The following is a 15,570-nucleotide window of genomic DNA, read 5'->3' on the forward strand; positions in this document are numbered from 1 at the left end:
CAGAAGTGCTGAAACATAAATTCCAGTTATTTCCAGCAAAGGCCTGGTTCTGGGCTGTGAATGCTGCTAAACTCCTTGCAGGACAGGGGAACTTGGTGCCTGGCTCCTGTCTGGGCAGGGAGTAAACAAGTGGCCATCATCAGGGTGAAAACTCTCAATAAGTTTTGACCCTGTTGTCTGGGAGATTGGTCACCTGGGCATTCCTGCTGGATCAATTTAGGACCCTGAGGGGAGGATTCAATAAGAGTAAAGACTCTGGACAGAAGAGTGAGGAAGGTCAGGTTCACGGGGGTCTGTTCTAGACTTATGCTTGGAGCTCTGCACATCGTAGGGCATTAGAGGGTGCCCTGAGTAGCCAGAGCAGATGAGGAGGGCAGAGGACTTTGGTGGAGGTGGCCACAGGGCCGCAGTAGATAGAACCACCTCAATGCACTGATCCTCGGTTCCGACAAGAGCTTCCCAGTGGCTTAGAAAACGTTCCCTGAAACACTCAAGTAAAAAGCCACTGCCTAGAGCCATCTGAGGAAGCCCTCAGAGCTCTGGGAGGCATCGTTAAACTATCCTTACTCCCTTTCTCATTCACAGAAGTTGGCTCCACAGGCCAGTTTTTGATTATGCAAATATCTAAATGTGATAGTGTCTATTATGTCATAGTAAGTACTCAGTTCAAATGTTCCTTATTTAAAAGATTGGGCAAAGAAGACTGGGAATTAAGTGTTCTTTTAAAGTTACTGCTAATGTTTCCCCATCAATGATCATGTATAGACAGCAGTATGGCTCAGAAGTGGACACCCCCATGGCTCAGTGTCCAGGCTCCTACTCTCCTCCTGGCCCAATACTAACACGTCCCCCTCTCCTTCTCCCAGTGTCTTGCCCCAGAGTAGGTGTGGCCAATTATTGGCTTGTCATTTGGCCAATCCCAAGGTGCAGCCTCTTAAATGGCTGGCTTCACCATTCCATGCAAACCTCAGCTCCCTACACCCACTTCTCCAGTCACCAAGGCTCCAAGGTACTTCACTCCTCAGACTCGGGGAGGGGAAAACTGCAGTAAGAAGAGGCCAAAGGCCAGGATGTCTCTACAGCATCCATCCCTCTCTGAACTTCTCCCGGGGGCTCTCTGTGTAAACATATCATTACCCCAGGCAAACCCTTCAGTGATTCCTCATTGCCCTCAGGGTCAAGTCCCAGCATCATTGGCATCATCTAGGAACTTGTTAGAAATGCAAAATCTCAGGCCCTACCCCTGCCTCCTCACTCAGAAACTCTGGGATGGAGCCCGGCATTTAATACTTTCATAAGCCTTCCAAGTGATTCTGCTGCACGCTGAAGTGTGAGCACCAATGCCTTGGAGCAGGCCTTATCAGGTCATTGGGATCTGCCTCTTCATCTGTCTTCAATCTTCCCTCTCAGCACTTACTTCCCTCCTGCATTCGAAGCTCCTGCCAAACAGGGACTCCTCTGTTTCTTAGCACCCCGCACCCTGGGCTACCTTACTCTTTGCATACTCACCGTGCCGTAGGTTTCCTGCTTCTTTACTTGTCTCTGCTCCTCAAGTGTAAACCACTTGAGAGCAGGAATTATATCTTATCAATTGCCTTATGTAATTATGACTAGCACCTGTAGTAGGTGGCCAAAACATATTTGTTGAGAGAATGAGTAAATGAATGGATTAAGACAATCACTGGATTCTTTAATACATATTGCCTTTGATGCTAATGCCCCATTGCCCAATGGGAAGGAGCCAGTCCAAGCTTCCCAGTCATTCTCCTGCTCCCCTTGGGCACTTTTAGCCAATTGTGAATGGTGCTAGGGCTCAGTGAATAATCTTGAATTAAAAATCCTTTGGTTGTGCTGGAGGGCCCGAGTTCTAGTCTGCTTTGCTAACAGGCACTTGGCCTTCTGAGCCTCAGTTTCCTCATGCTGCCTACTACTCTTGGAGTGGCTACAAGCATCAAAGGATTCAGGATTTTACCTGACATTTCTCATCCACTTTCAGAGAACCCATAACATTGAATGGAGGCTGAGGTTCTAGGCTACAGGAACTACTCGCAGTAATAGTAGAGGAAATACAGCTCTTCTCTTTCCAGGTAATAGCTTAATGGGAAAGCAAAGCGCTATAGGCAGAGAAAGCCCATGAGCCTTTATGAATGCATGTGCGAGTATGTGTGTATGAATGAGAATTTGCACGTGGACACGTGTGTTTATAGGACCTGAGATAGACAGAGACAATGGGAGTGTACAGGGAATTTTGTCCAGTGTCTTCCTTTCACAAGAGAGAGAATCTGTGAGTCTGGCTTTGAACCAACTGTCTAGTGCTTCTCTAGGATTGAATAATAAATGTTTTCCCAATTTTTAGCTTGCTTTTTATTACTACTGGTTGATATAAAAATGTTTTAAATTTTTATAAATGTCAAGTGGAATGACATTTTTGGATATGTTTATTCCCAATCTAAGAGAATTTTTGCTAAACTCTGTGCACACACACATATATGCACACACATACACCATTGGCTAGCATAAGTTGTCAAATGAAATTCATTTCTCAGATTCTGTTTTCACTTTGTTGGTTGATCATTTTGCCCTTTTAGAATTATCTAATGCATTCTTCTGAAAGGCCAGGGAACACCTGTGTTCTCTGAGGTATACTGCAAGCACCTTCCTCCTTTCCAGTTGGCACTTGGCTCTCGTATCGGTGCCTTCAGACTGCATCATACTTACTGATGATGGCTTTTCAGGGTGGACATGTCAATCAGGCTCATATGAGGGAAATCTGCTCTTTCTTTGAAGTTGTAAGTAGGTGTATTTGGTTATAAATACAACATATGCACATGTGATACATACTTGCCTACTAGCATTTTTCTTTCAATATGACACATGCCCATTTATCATCTTAATATCTGTGCTGATGCAACTGCTTGTTTTCCTTAACTCATAAAATAACAACTAGAAAGCCCCCCGCCTTCTCAGAATAGGTAACAACTACCAAAGTAAAGAACAACAGAAGTTACTGGAAGTACCACAGATCCCCTTAGGCCAGTGAATTTACCCTTTTCAGGTTAGAGATGGGCTCCTACCTGGGGTCCCCAGCCATGGCATGGGTATAATATGGCTGTGTGGTTCTCCAGCGGCCCCTGGTCCAAGCAGACGTCTTTGGCCTTGTTGTTGCGAAGCTGCAGGAATAGGCAAAACATCACCCATCAGATATTATCTGGTGGAGCTGCTGCCCAACCAGTGGCCCACCATGTCATGGTCCCAGTCTCTCGATGGGAAGGCCATGGGGTGCCCGACATAATGACCAAAGCTTGAGTCTGTGAGGTGCTCACTTTAGCAGAAAAGACAGCGTCCTTCATTGGATGCTGGGGGCATCAATCCTCTGCCTGTGACACCCACATACACAGCTCCCCTATCACCAACATAAAAAAGGATCTTAGGAAGCTTTTGGACATAGGAACACTAGTCACCCATTGGTTATCCAAAGTGGGCTTTGGCACCAACATTGATTTTGATAACCCGGGCAATCACAGTTCAGCTTCTCACCTCATTACTGGCATAGAAGCATTAAGAACAGTAATCAATAAAACACACAAAAGCCTTGCCATCATGTTAAGCTCTAGCAACATTTATTTATGTATTTAAAAAGCGTTTACTGAAGGCCTATACCATTCTAGGTGTTTGGACTGCACCTGTAGAAGAATATACAGAAGTCCCTCAGACAAAACCCCAGGACCTAGGCATGTCTCTTTGGGAGCTTGTAAGAACTCACCTAATTCGGACCTCCACGTGCACTCTTATTCTATATCGGTGTCCATCCTGCCCATCACCCTGCAATGGTGGTCTTTCCCATATATTCATGGTCCCCTCCAGATTATATTCTGCACGGAAACCAAACTAACCAGGGGTACATCAAGATGAGGGGCAAGGGACACTCTGCTTTTGTGCACCAAAATTGAGTCTAGGTTCAGACAACTGAGTGAATTTTTAATGACTTTTTTTTGGAGACTATAAAAATAACACCATCTCATCGAAATAGTTTGGAAAATACAGAAGAAAGTAACAATTGTTCACAATCCTGTCACACAATCAGTTAATTTTTTCACAGTTTTTGGGAAATTTAGTGTTGTTCTGTTTTTACAAAGACAAACAACTTTAAGATGTATAAAGTTTTGTTCACAGTTAAGATTTTCTTGAATAAAACCCAAAACTAGGATTACAGTATCAAGGACTTCAGTATCGACGCTGCCTAGCTGCTTTCTGGGTGCTTTAAAGTAGTTTATATACAATTTACAAGGTACGTAAATACCTACCAGTTCTGAGGTTCACCGTCTAAAAACACTGTATTGGTTAAAGGGTACAAACTTCCAGTAATAAGAGCAATAAATTCTGAGTATCTATTGTGGGGCACGTTGATGATAGCTAATAATATTGTATTATATACTGGAAAGTTGCTAAGTGAGTAGATCTTAAATGTTCTCACCACAAAAAGAAATAGTAATTATGTGAGGCAATAGAGGTGTTAGCTAACACTACAGTGGTAATCATTTTGCAATATATAAGTGTATCCAATCGATACCTTGTACACCTCAAACATGTACAATGTTATATGTCAATTATATCTCAATAGAGGAGGAGAGAAAAATAAAAACACCAGATAGGGAAAAAAATCAATGGTAGAGCATTCCTTTAAACGCAAAGTACCAAAAATTTATATAGGGGTGCAGAGAGAAGTGATGAATCAGCTATGTTGCCTAACATTCCCCAAAATGGTCCACAGCCGGCTGTCTCTAAGAAATTGCAAAGCTGGCACAGGAGCCTAACACCATAACCATAGTTATTTTATAGATGATTTAAGGGAATGCTTGATGCCAATGCTTTCAATGCTGCAAAGGACAGATTACATAGAAAAACCAGGACAATTTCTAAGTTAAAAAGTAATTCAGAGAGTTAGATTTTGAAAGTGATAAAATTTAAGGACTACCTTTACCAGTGTACTTTGCTTATATTTTCCTTTTCGTATATACACAAGAGCAATATGATAAAAAGTATCTAATGAAGTCTAACCAAGCTTTTAAAATACATATAAATAAAAATTATAGATGATTAAAATAATTTAAAATATTATTATTTGGGGAGGTAAATAAAAAGATCTTTATTTTATAAATTTATAATTAATAGTAAATTAAAATGTTTTATGTTTAGTAATTATTTTTATTTTTGAGAATTATCTGTTTATTTCACCACTGAGATCTCAAGTGGCGTTCTTATAGGTTTGCAAGAGCTCTTTCCATATTAAGCAGATTAATGACTTTATAGCACATTCCATGTCATGATTTCAAAATGCTAGGCTTTTAAATTTTGTTTCTAATGTTTATGCAATTTAATCTATCATTCATGAATTTAACAAATATTTATTGAGAGCCTAGTAAGTGCCTGGTATTGTACTAAGTTTAACAAATACAAAGATTAAAAAAATAGTCCCTGCCCTGAAGCAGTCTGTGGTCTGGGGGAGAGACACAGAAAGAGCTAGTACAACATGTGAATTATGCCAGGGCAGCGAAGGGATGTTTTTACGCCATCTGAGGGGTTCAGAGACTCAGGGGAGGTGATTCCTGAGTTAAATGTTAAAAAGGATAAGTGGGATTGATGCTGTCAATGTTCTATTTTTCACCCAGGTGGTACCTACATAGGTTTTTGCTTTATATTACTATGTTGCACATGTGTGCTTCATGCACATTATATGAGTGTTATATTTCATATAAATAATGCATAAAGAAAAAAAGCGAGCGAAAGTAAGCTAGGGACCAGGGCCAGTTCAGGCTGTAAGCTGACCCTAACATTCTGGGCTAAAGTATTAGTGGCCCAGTGTTTTTGTGCACACCGAAGTGCTTTTGCATGTAGGAAGGCAATATTTCATATATTTAAGAGTCAGAACATAAAGCATACACATATCTTTTTAAAAAAATATCATAAGATGTTCCAGCTAATAGAGATTAATAAGACTTTAAAAAAAAAGTGATTTATTATCCAAATGGGCCTGGGCACTGATACTGGATGTAGAGGGACGCAGACAAGCCGGAGCTGACAACTGCTCAGAGGTATTTGTCTTCCTTCCTCACTGTACTGGGTTCTGGTGTGGTGACAAAAACTAGTAGGAGTGAGCATTACTGTACAATTGCCTGAACACTGGTAAATTTTGTCACCAAACTGAATTTGACTATAAAGTTATTCTTAAGAAAGGTATAAAATGCAAATAAAGTATAATAATGTTTGGGTCTAAAATCCCAGATAATATTAACAAAGACTAAAAAGTTGATGAAGACATCAGGAGAAAGAGTGTTAAAGTTTTTGTATTACACACCACTTGACCTTTCATTTTGGGGCTCAGAAATTGTTTTGTTTTGTTTTGTTTTTGTTTTTAGAGGTTACCACAATGTTATCAGAAACAAGACATATACAATTCAAATGACTAGAAAGTTTTTAAAAGCCAAAAAACAAGGTAAAGAAAAATAGAAGAGAACAAGGAGCATAAAACCCAGAAATATTAATTGGCCTGGGAAAGATGCTCAGGTAGAATTGTACATGAAAATGAAGGGTGCAAACTGCATGTATAGTATGAATTCACTTTGCCTTCTTTTACCACTGCTCAGGGGTCTGGCTGTGAGGAAAAGAACCAGCAGGAGATGAGTGTTAAAAGTAGAGTTCTTCATACAAGAGATAATTGGATAAAGAAGCTGTGGTACATCTATACTATGGAATATTACTCAGCTATAAGAAGAGGTGAAATACTGCCCTTTCCAACAACCTAGATGGACCTCAAGATAATCATGCTAAGTGAAATAAGCCAGATGGAAAAAGTTGAAAACCACGTGATATCATTTATACATGGGATATGAACCTAAAAGCAACAAACAAACATGACAAGAGAGACTCATGGACATGGACTATAGACTAGTGGTTACCAGAGGGTAGGGTGGAAGGAAGGAAGTAGATGGGGTAAAAGTGATCAAATATGTGGTGACAGACAAAAACCTAACTATGGATGGTGAACATACATATCGTTGAATTGTATACTTGAAACTGGATTTCATTAACCAATGTCATCATAACAACAACAACAAAAGCATTCTAGTGATCAAAAAAAAAAAAAAAAGAGTTGTCTAAATAATGGTAGCTTTTATTACCAAACTGAATTTGATTAGTTAGATTTCTCAATTTAATGCTATTGTCCTTCTGACATATATTTCAGTATATGATGAGTTCAGTAAACAGAGGAGTAATAGGGAATGCCTAAAATGTTAACACTGATCATATCTGGAAATTGGGAATTAGAGTAAGTTTTGTTTTTACCTTTATATTTTCTATAGAATGTATGCATTAAATTTATTACTTTAAAGAGATAGAAAACTTTGCAAAAACAAGACATCCCCCCTCCAAAAATCAGACTGTGCACTCTATGTTACCTCCAAGGCCACCCCACTGTTCAGGTCCAGAGACATCATTTTCACCGTGCTTCACATGAATGGCAGGCCATGGAGTTGTGCAGTGCATAGCCTGTGAAACTGTGCCCTGGCCATCTTCTAGCATCTTTCCATTTTTATTCTTTCTTTGTTAATACAACTTTTTCTTCTAATTATAATATCACATAAACACTAGTGATAATTGGGAAACTAGACAAAGTACCTACACAAAAACTATCTGTCTGCTATACCCAGAGGTAACTACAGCTATCATGTCCATTTCCCAATGCTATTCTCTCACTTGCTTCCAGTCTAAAATAGTAGCTAATCCAATTTATAATCCTGACTTTTTCCTTTTAAGAATTATATTATCAATGTTTTCTCATGTCATTAAACTTTTGTACACAGCTTTTAAAATGGCTGCAAACTATTTCAAACCATTAATATAGTGTATTTAACTAACCTTGAAGATAGATTCAAAATTTGGACCAAAACAAAAAATCGCTGAGATGAAAAATTTTACTCTCAAATCTCATTTCAGATTATTTGCTTAGGATAAGAGTGAAATGACTATCATTAAGTCTTTTAATACATGTGGTTCAAATTGCTTTTTTAAAAGCTTATTTCAATTTGTGCTCTCACCAGAGGATATGTGGGTTTTCATATTACCAAGACCTTGCTGACAAAATACCAACATATATCCCCAAAATGAATATTTGTTCATTTAGCAGTAGGGAAAAATCTATCTCAATGTATTTTTAAATTAGTTTTAATTTCTTTGATTATGAAATAAATTAAAATTTTTAATGTGTTTTTCAAGTATTTGTATTTTCTCCTGTACCTTATTTTTTCTTTTGGAATTTTTAACTTTTTAATGTAGATTAATTTCTAAAAAAAAAAATTTGCAGGGCTCATTATGTATTAATGGTATTATCAATTCATCTACAATATTTATGGCATACATACTTCCAGTTTGGCATATTATTTCTCTATTCAGTTGATATATAGTTTACTTTAATATTTACGAGTTCAGATCCTTAGTATCCTTTTCCTTTGCATTTTCTTCCACAGCTGTCATTTTTAGAAAGCTCTTCCCCTTTCAGAGATCAGATTCATATCTATTTCTGTATGGTTCTATTATGGATTCTTTTCTTTCATTTAATGCTATAGCTCATCTAAATATACTTTGGGATTTTGTGAGCTATAAGAATCTAAATTGTTTCTTTTCCAAAGAGGTAGGTAATTTACCCAATTGTCTTACAAATAATCCAACCTCTGTCTATGATTTTTCAATGCTTCCTTCATATTTGATCATATTTTGACAACAAAAACAATAACAACAACACAAAAACCAACCAAATAAAAAACCCCAAACTATGCATTTATTTTGAAGAAGAAAAGACAAAGCAATTTGGATCTATTAATAGTTACTGCTGCATGCCAGGTATTATTCTAAGATCCCTACACATTGCAGCTCATTTCCTCTTCCCAACAATCCTATGCAGTAAGCATTTTCCTTCCCTCATTTTACGGTGTGGAAATGGGAGCCGAGAAGAGCCACTCTGGGTGGCTCCAGAGTCTTCACATTTCCCTAACTACTATCCAGACTGCCCCTGCAAGAAGCAAGCTTCCTATTCCAGATTCCAGCTTAGGAGGGGGTGCCTCCCCAAACCCTGATGGTTTAATCTGTAGCTTATTTACTTTCTATAAAAGGCATCAGGCAAAAAGTAAGAAAATTCACAGTTGTAGAAAAAATAAACACTCTAAGTCTAAGAGAGCCTTCCTAGCTTCAGCCTGGTTGTCACAGGTTGCTGCAGGCAGTCCTGGAAGAAACCCAAATACCTAGCTAATGGGATGTCTCTTCCAGGTCTAGAGCACACACTTGGCTCCCTACACCCTGGCCTGACTCTGTGACACTGATTCCTCATCCAAACACATACGGGAAGAAAGGAACAAGGCTTATATACAAGCACGTTCTCAGCAGTGGTGCTTATGGTGTTTTAAAAATAGAAACAACATAAATGTCTATGTTTTCAAGCAAAACAAAGCATACACAAAAGGTAGCATCATATGTGACCATTAATAATGTTGCTGAAAAATGTTTAATGACATAAGAAAATATTCTCTGTATATTAGTGAGTAACATTTTAAGTTATTAGACATATGGACAACATGGTTTCAGTAGTGTATCAATTATCTAGATCTAGATAACTATTTATCTATATATTTCTACATATGTAGATCTAGAGATATAGATATGTGTATATAAAAAGGACATATTTGTGTATATAAAATATGTATCTTTTCAATTACACACACATACACACACACACTAAAGAAGACCATATATCAAAATGTACATATTATCTATGGAATCAGAATGCCTTTGTTCAACCCTGGCTTCGTGACTTATAGGCTGTGAGACATTAGGTAATTTATTTAATTTCCTAAGGCCTCAGCTCTCTTATCAAAAAGCTCTTAGAATAGCATGTGGCATATCAAAAGCACTCAATAAGTGTCCATTGCTATTATTATTATTTTCATATTTTGCATATTTATAGAATTTTATTAAAAGTCTATTGTTTTAATGTTTAGAAAGATGATATTATCTCATCACAGAAAATCCAAGAAGCATCTGCACCCTTTCTTTGGTGGTAAGTGGCTCTGCCCACAGCACTGACCAATGGAAAGTTCTAGTTTCCACCTTTCTTTATATCTAACTTCCTACTCAATGTCACACTTACAGGTCCCAGTGGACCTCAAAATCAAAATGTCCCAAATAGAATGCATTATCCATTCCACATCCCAGGCAAAAGGATGGCCTATGCCCCATTGTAACATGACATTTGTCCCCAATATCAGCTGGTGAAAGCTTCTCTCTCAGGGACGACACCATCAAAAAGCACTTATGAAACGAGTAAACGAATGAAGGAATGAATGAAGAAATGATGAACGACTCTGTTCCTTATTTTTTCCCATCAAGGCGATCCACAACCCACTGCATATCTATCCAAGCTGAGAGCATGTGTAGTCTTAATTACCTCCCCGTAGGCAACGGTGTTATTGTATCTTCTCATTTCTGGGTAAACGTGGTCCAGGTACCACTGGAAATTCTTACACTTTAAACTTTTCCTTAAGGCTCTTCTTTCAGAGACATCACCTATGTCAATTCCTGGGTTCTGAAAATAGAAGCAAACGGCATTAGCGACTGGGGACCTCTGGCTGGAGAGAAGGACAGGTGGTGTCACCCTTGGGAAAACTATCAGAAAGAAATCTTAATTTCTGTGCATGCTTGCTCAGAAGGTTGAATTAAGGGGACCTACTATATTATCTAGCCCCAAGCTACATACTACTGTCCCCGAGTGCATCACACAGTCCCTATTGTTAGCTGCCCTTTTCATTGCCATGCAAAAGGGGTCCTGGAACACACTGGTGTGACAACCTATGTTCTCAGCTCCATCTCTTCCACATTTCCTCAGTGACTATCTGAGCCAATTATTAGAGTAATTATTTGATTAAGACAAGGAAATAGATGCCTGTAAACCACCTCTTGTCTTTCTTTTCTACACATGTGTAACTTCCCCCTTTTTGGCTCTTTGTGAAGTTCATTTATGCAAAAGTGAAAACAATTTTCCATTGAAAAGCTTGTAATGATGTTCTAATGAATAATTCACTCTGCTTTTACAGAAATGAACCTATAATGGGCTGCTGTGTGCTGACAAGGAGAAATAAAGTAGCTGAAATATGACTCCACTGACTCAGCCACAGGATGGCCATGAACCAGCAGAGCTAGGATGCTCTCTCTGTAGAGGCAGGCAGCCAGGCAGCATCTTGGTGGACCAAAAAAAGAGTTCAAGTTCTTTCATTAAGCCAAACAGTGATTTCAAAGGAAAATCCTTTTAAATGTCAAACATTACAATTTGAAGGCAAACATGGGCAGTAATATTTAACTTTTTAAAATTTTTTTGGTTGAAAGAATTTTTATTACTTTTATGTGCAGAAAACTTGACAGAGTTGCATCCCGGTTTGGTAGCCAGTTCTTTAGCCTTTGCCTTTTCCAGCTTGGCATTATGAACCACTGGTTTTGGGCTCAGGGTGTTGTCTCCCCATTGACAGCAAATCTCATCATATCTGTCATTGCAATTGCTCCAGACAGCTTCTCCTGGTTTAGCCAGTGCTCCTTTGCCTTCTGAGTTAACCTGTGTGAAGGTGACAGTGGTGCATGTCTTCCTGGGGACCAGATGTCTCAGCCTGGCCTTTCTCCTTGATAATGCAATAGGGAACCCCCATCTTATGGAACATGGCAGGCAGAAAGACAATCAGTTCAACGGGATCCATGTCATGTACGATCACTACCAGCTGAGCCATTTTTTTTTATGCCTACAGCACCTGGTCTTCATAGGTGGTCTCCCATCCAAGTACTAATCAGTCCCACCCCTGCTTAGCTTCCAAGATCAGACATTGGGCTTGTTCGGGGTGGCATGGCCATAGACCATGGACCATGGCTCCACTGGGGTGCGAACCCAGGACCTTCTGCATGTAAAGCAGGCATGCCAGCCACTACACTATGGAACAACATCCTCATCTGAGCCTTTTTGTTTTTCACCAAAGTGGTGACAGAAGTAATGCCTGTTCGAAGTCCAGGTGGCCTTTGGTGGGGACATACTATTTGCCAGCTCCTTTTTTCTCAGCCTGAGCCAACAATCTCTGCTTCTTCTCTTGCTTTGTCTCTGGTCTGTACTTGTGAGCCAGCTTGAGCAATTGAGTAGCTATTTGGTGGTCCAAGGCCTGGGTGAACTGGTTAATCACAGGAGGAACTTTCAGATGCTTATAGAGAATAGCCTTTTGCAGTTGCAGCCGAATGTAGAGGGACCATTTGACAAAGAAGATGAGGTCCCTTTCGGGCTGAATGTCCTGTCCAATGTCAAAATTCTTGAGTCGTTTCCCAAAGAGGGCATTTACCACCTTCTTGGCCTCCTGCTTCTTCAGAACAGCAGGGGCCAGGGCCACCTTCTTCCCCTTGGCCTTCTTTCCCTTAGGAATCTTGGGCAGCAGAAGGAAAAAAAAAAAAAGCTAACTCTTTGTTTTAATATACTTTGCATGATTAATGAGAAAAGTCATTTGTGAAATGTGTGGTAGGGTACACTGGCATTAGGGACCAGAGGCTGTTTGTATTGCTGAAGAAAGCGCTGAGTTAGAATCAGCAGCCCTGAGTTCTTACAACTCTGAATAACACCACCACTCTAGGCCACAACTCTTCATCTGTAAACAGGAAAAATAACACCTACTCCACTGACATCACATGAGGAAACTGAGGCAGATGGTTCCTGAGTCGTAAGGTTGTTGAATGCTAAATGAGATATTGCAAATAAGGAACTTATCTAGTGCCTAAGACATAGTAAGGGCTCAACGAGTGTTGCCTATTTTTATATCATAACATGTAAAATCATTCATGGTGTAACAGCTACATGACCATAGGGGGGTTTTCAATGCTTCTAACATTATTTCCATAATTGTAACAACAATAATATAAATTCTTTTGTCTTCTTTATCCACAGCCTTGCACACATTCAACTGCATTTCTGCTGTTCTGGGCTCCAGCCTCCTGAAACACAGGGACTGCCATCTCTCAGTGGGGACAATTCCAGGGCACTTTCTCAAGGGGATGGCTTGGATACCTGTAGGAGCTCTGGCTGAGGAGATGAACCCAACTGTGGCTGAGGGTTTGGGTGACCCCTCTATACTGTGGAAAACAAACAATGCTCACCAACATTTCCATATCCTGTACCAGGCACTGCCCTAAGTATGTCATGCATACTTAGGGCAGTGCCTGGTACAGGATATGGAAATGTTTTACTACTACAGGTTTAGTTCTCACAACCACCTAAGATTTACTACTACAGGTTTAGTTCTCACAACCACCTAAGAAAGGAGGACTTGCTTTAATACCATTTTACAGCTGAGGAACATAAGATATAGATGCAATATAAATGGATTTATTCAAGATCTCATAACTAGTAAGTGGCAGAGTTGGAATTCAAAGGGCTGCAGTAACATAGGAATTCTCCTAGACTATATTCTGGGCATACCATGGAAGAGAGTTGAAGAGCCATGTAAACAAGGGATTCGGCATACAGTAGAGGCACATGTCACAGGAGCTCCATGGGAGGGCACACAGTGAGAGCAGATGACAAGGTCTGGTGACAAAACCTTTGCGTAAGAATCTTCTGGTCACAATGTATGTTCAGGAAAAGGGCATCTAGTTAATATAATAAGACTTAGATTAACACGATATGACCCTTCTAATCTTTGTAAATGGATTTCGAAATTTCCATTGTCATAGTCCCCATGTACAGCAAGGATTCTAAAACCTGGAAATCTGTGAATTCCTCAAAATGCATTTATAATTTTGCAAGTGTTAGCATATTTATGGAGAGGAACTATCAGCTTGTTAAAGATATCAATGATCTGTCAAACACAAGGATCTCTGTACTAGGGAGATGGTGAGGGCTGGTGTGTAGTACCTCCAGAGGCAGGTTCCATGCTATGTACACATGAGACTTGTAATCATCCATCCAGACTTCAGCCACCCGGAGAGCATTCCTCTTGGTGTAGAAACCAATGTTGCTGTTGTATGGCTTCTTCTTCCGCTCAATATGCGCCACCCGCGAGCAAGGCAAGACTTCCATGCTGCCCCCACAGAGCCACACCTGGAGGTATAAGAACTTCGTTAGCTTGACAGAGAAATTCCCAGAGGCCACTGCCCTTCCCTGAGGCCCAAAGGCAATGGCACAAAGATTTAGCATGAGCGAGAAATACTGAGATTTCAGGGTTGGCTTGTTACTGCAGCAGAGCCTAACCTCACTTAACTAAAATACAATAGTTTAGGATACCAAAATCCAGCTCTGGGTATGAGAGGCACATAAAACTGAGATGCTCCTGTTGACACATGGGTTTTCTTAGTTCTCAGTTGTGCACAATTGGCATTCATGAAGATTTTCTTTCCTACTTGGTTGAAGCTGTGCCCTATATACCTAGACTGGAAAATTCAAACTAAAAACAGACTAGCTTTATTTCTATCAGCACAAAGTGTACAGTGGTCTAGTTTTGCTTTGTTAATATGCTCTATTTTAGAATCCTGAGAGCACAGATACCCAGCCTTCTGGCAGCACCTGCCCCAACATGATCATGTGCAGGTGTCACTCGTTGGAATATTCAGGTGGAAGGCTGAAATGATAGGTGCTTTTGAGAGATGCAAAAGCCCAAAGAAGTGACACTTGCCATCCTCTGCCTAGGCATGGCAGAGATTCTGGCTCAAAGACCCTGCTCCCAGAGGAGAGCTAGACCATCTAACTACTCTAAGTCCCAGAGAGGAAGAACAAAACATTTCCTTCTTTAAAAAAAAAAATAAAATTATTGGTTAATAAAATCCAATAGGTTTCAAACAAAACATTTCTGATTATCCAGAAGGACTAATATGTGAAAATGAATGTCCTGGTACTGGTGGGAGAGAAGGGAGAAGACACAGAGAAGTTTCGAGGACCTGTGAGACTGTCCTGCTGTGAGGGTCCTGTATACTCTGCATAAATGAGAATGCACTGGTGAACTACTTTTAGTCTCCCACAAACCCCCACCTCAAGAATACTGGGACACTTTTGAGTATTTGTACACTTCTCCTGGGCCTTTATTGATTAAATTTGGTGGCACAATTCATGTGTGTATGATCTTCAGTTTTTGTTTCCCAATGCTGGTTATACCACAGGGAAATGAGTCAGCTGGAAAATTCTCCTCATCTCCAAGAATTGTCTCTCACATTGCTCATTTCTTCAAGAAGGAGACTGGGAGCTAAGAGATTGGTGGACAGTGGATGGTCCAGACTAATTTAATTTGGGACCAATAACTAGGTGCCCCTATTGGTTGGGGCAGATCCAGCTAGAAGGAAGCCAAGTCAGAGAGGCAAATTTTGGCAAGAAGCCTATGGGGAATATGGGTGAGAAACCTTACAGGGTAAAGCAAGGTGGCTTAATTTCCAGGGATGGGCAATATACAAAGACACAGAGTTTCACAATCACATGTAATTTGGTAGTTTCAAGGTTCAGGGAATGAATGGAAAGAA

The 15,570-nt window shown here is 39.9% G+C and overlaps 1 protein-coding gene and 1 pseudogene across 1 annotated transcript in view; both read right to left on the reverse strand.

Annotated features, from left to right (window-relative positions):
- Positions 1–15,570, reverse strand: part of GALNT17 (polypeptide N-acetylgalactosaminyltransferase 17) — a 407,486-nt gene that overhangs the window by 17,593 nt on the left and 374,323 nt on the right. The window contains exons 7-9 of the mRNA XM_036226062.1: positions 13,979–14,164; positions 10,496–10,633; positions 3,075–3,170 (exon numbers count right to left, since the gene is read on the reverse strand). Of these exons, the coding sequence (XP_036081955.1) occupies positions 3,075–3,170; positions 10,496–10,633; positions 13,979–14,164 (420 nt within the window). The remainder of the gene's footprint in view (positions 1–3,074; positions 3,171–10,495; positions 10,634–13,978; positions 14,165–15,570) is intronic.
- LOC107507418 lies at positions 10,646–13,266 on the reverse strand (annotated as a pseudogene).

The sequence above is a fragment of the Rousettus aegyptiacus genome, unplaced genomic scaffold (assembly GCF_014176215.1).
Source record: "Rousettus aegyptiacus isolate mRouAeg1 unplaced genomic scaffold, mRouAeg1.p scaffold_m13_p_8, whole genome shotgun sequence".
Classification (NCBI taxonomy): Eukaryota; Metazoa; Chordata; class Mammalia; order Chiroptera; family Pteropodidae; genus Rousettus; species Rousettus aegyptiacus.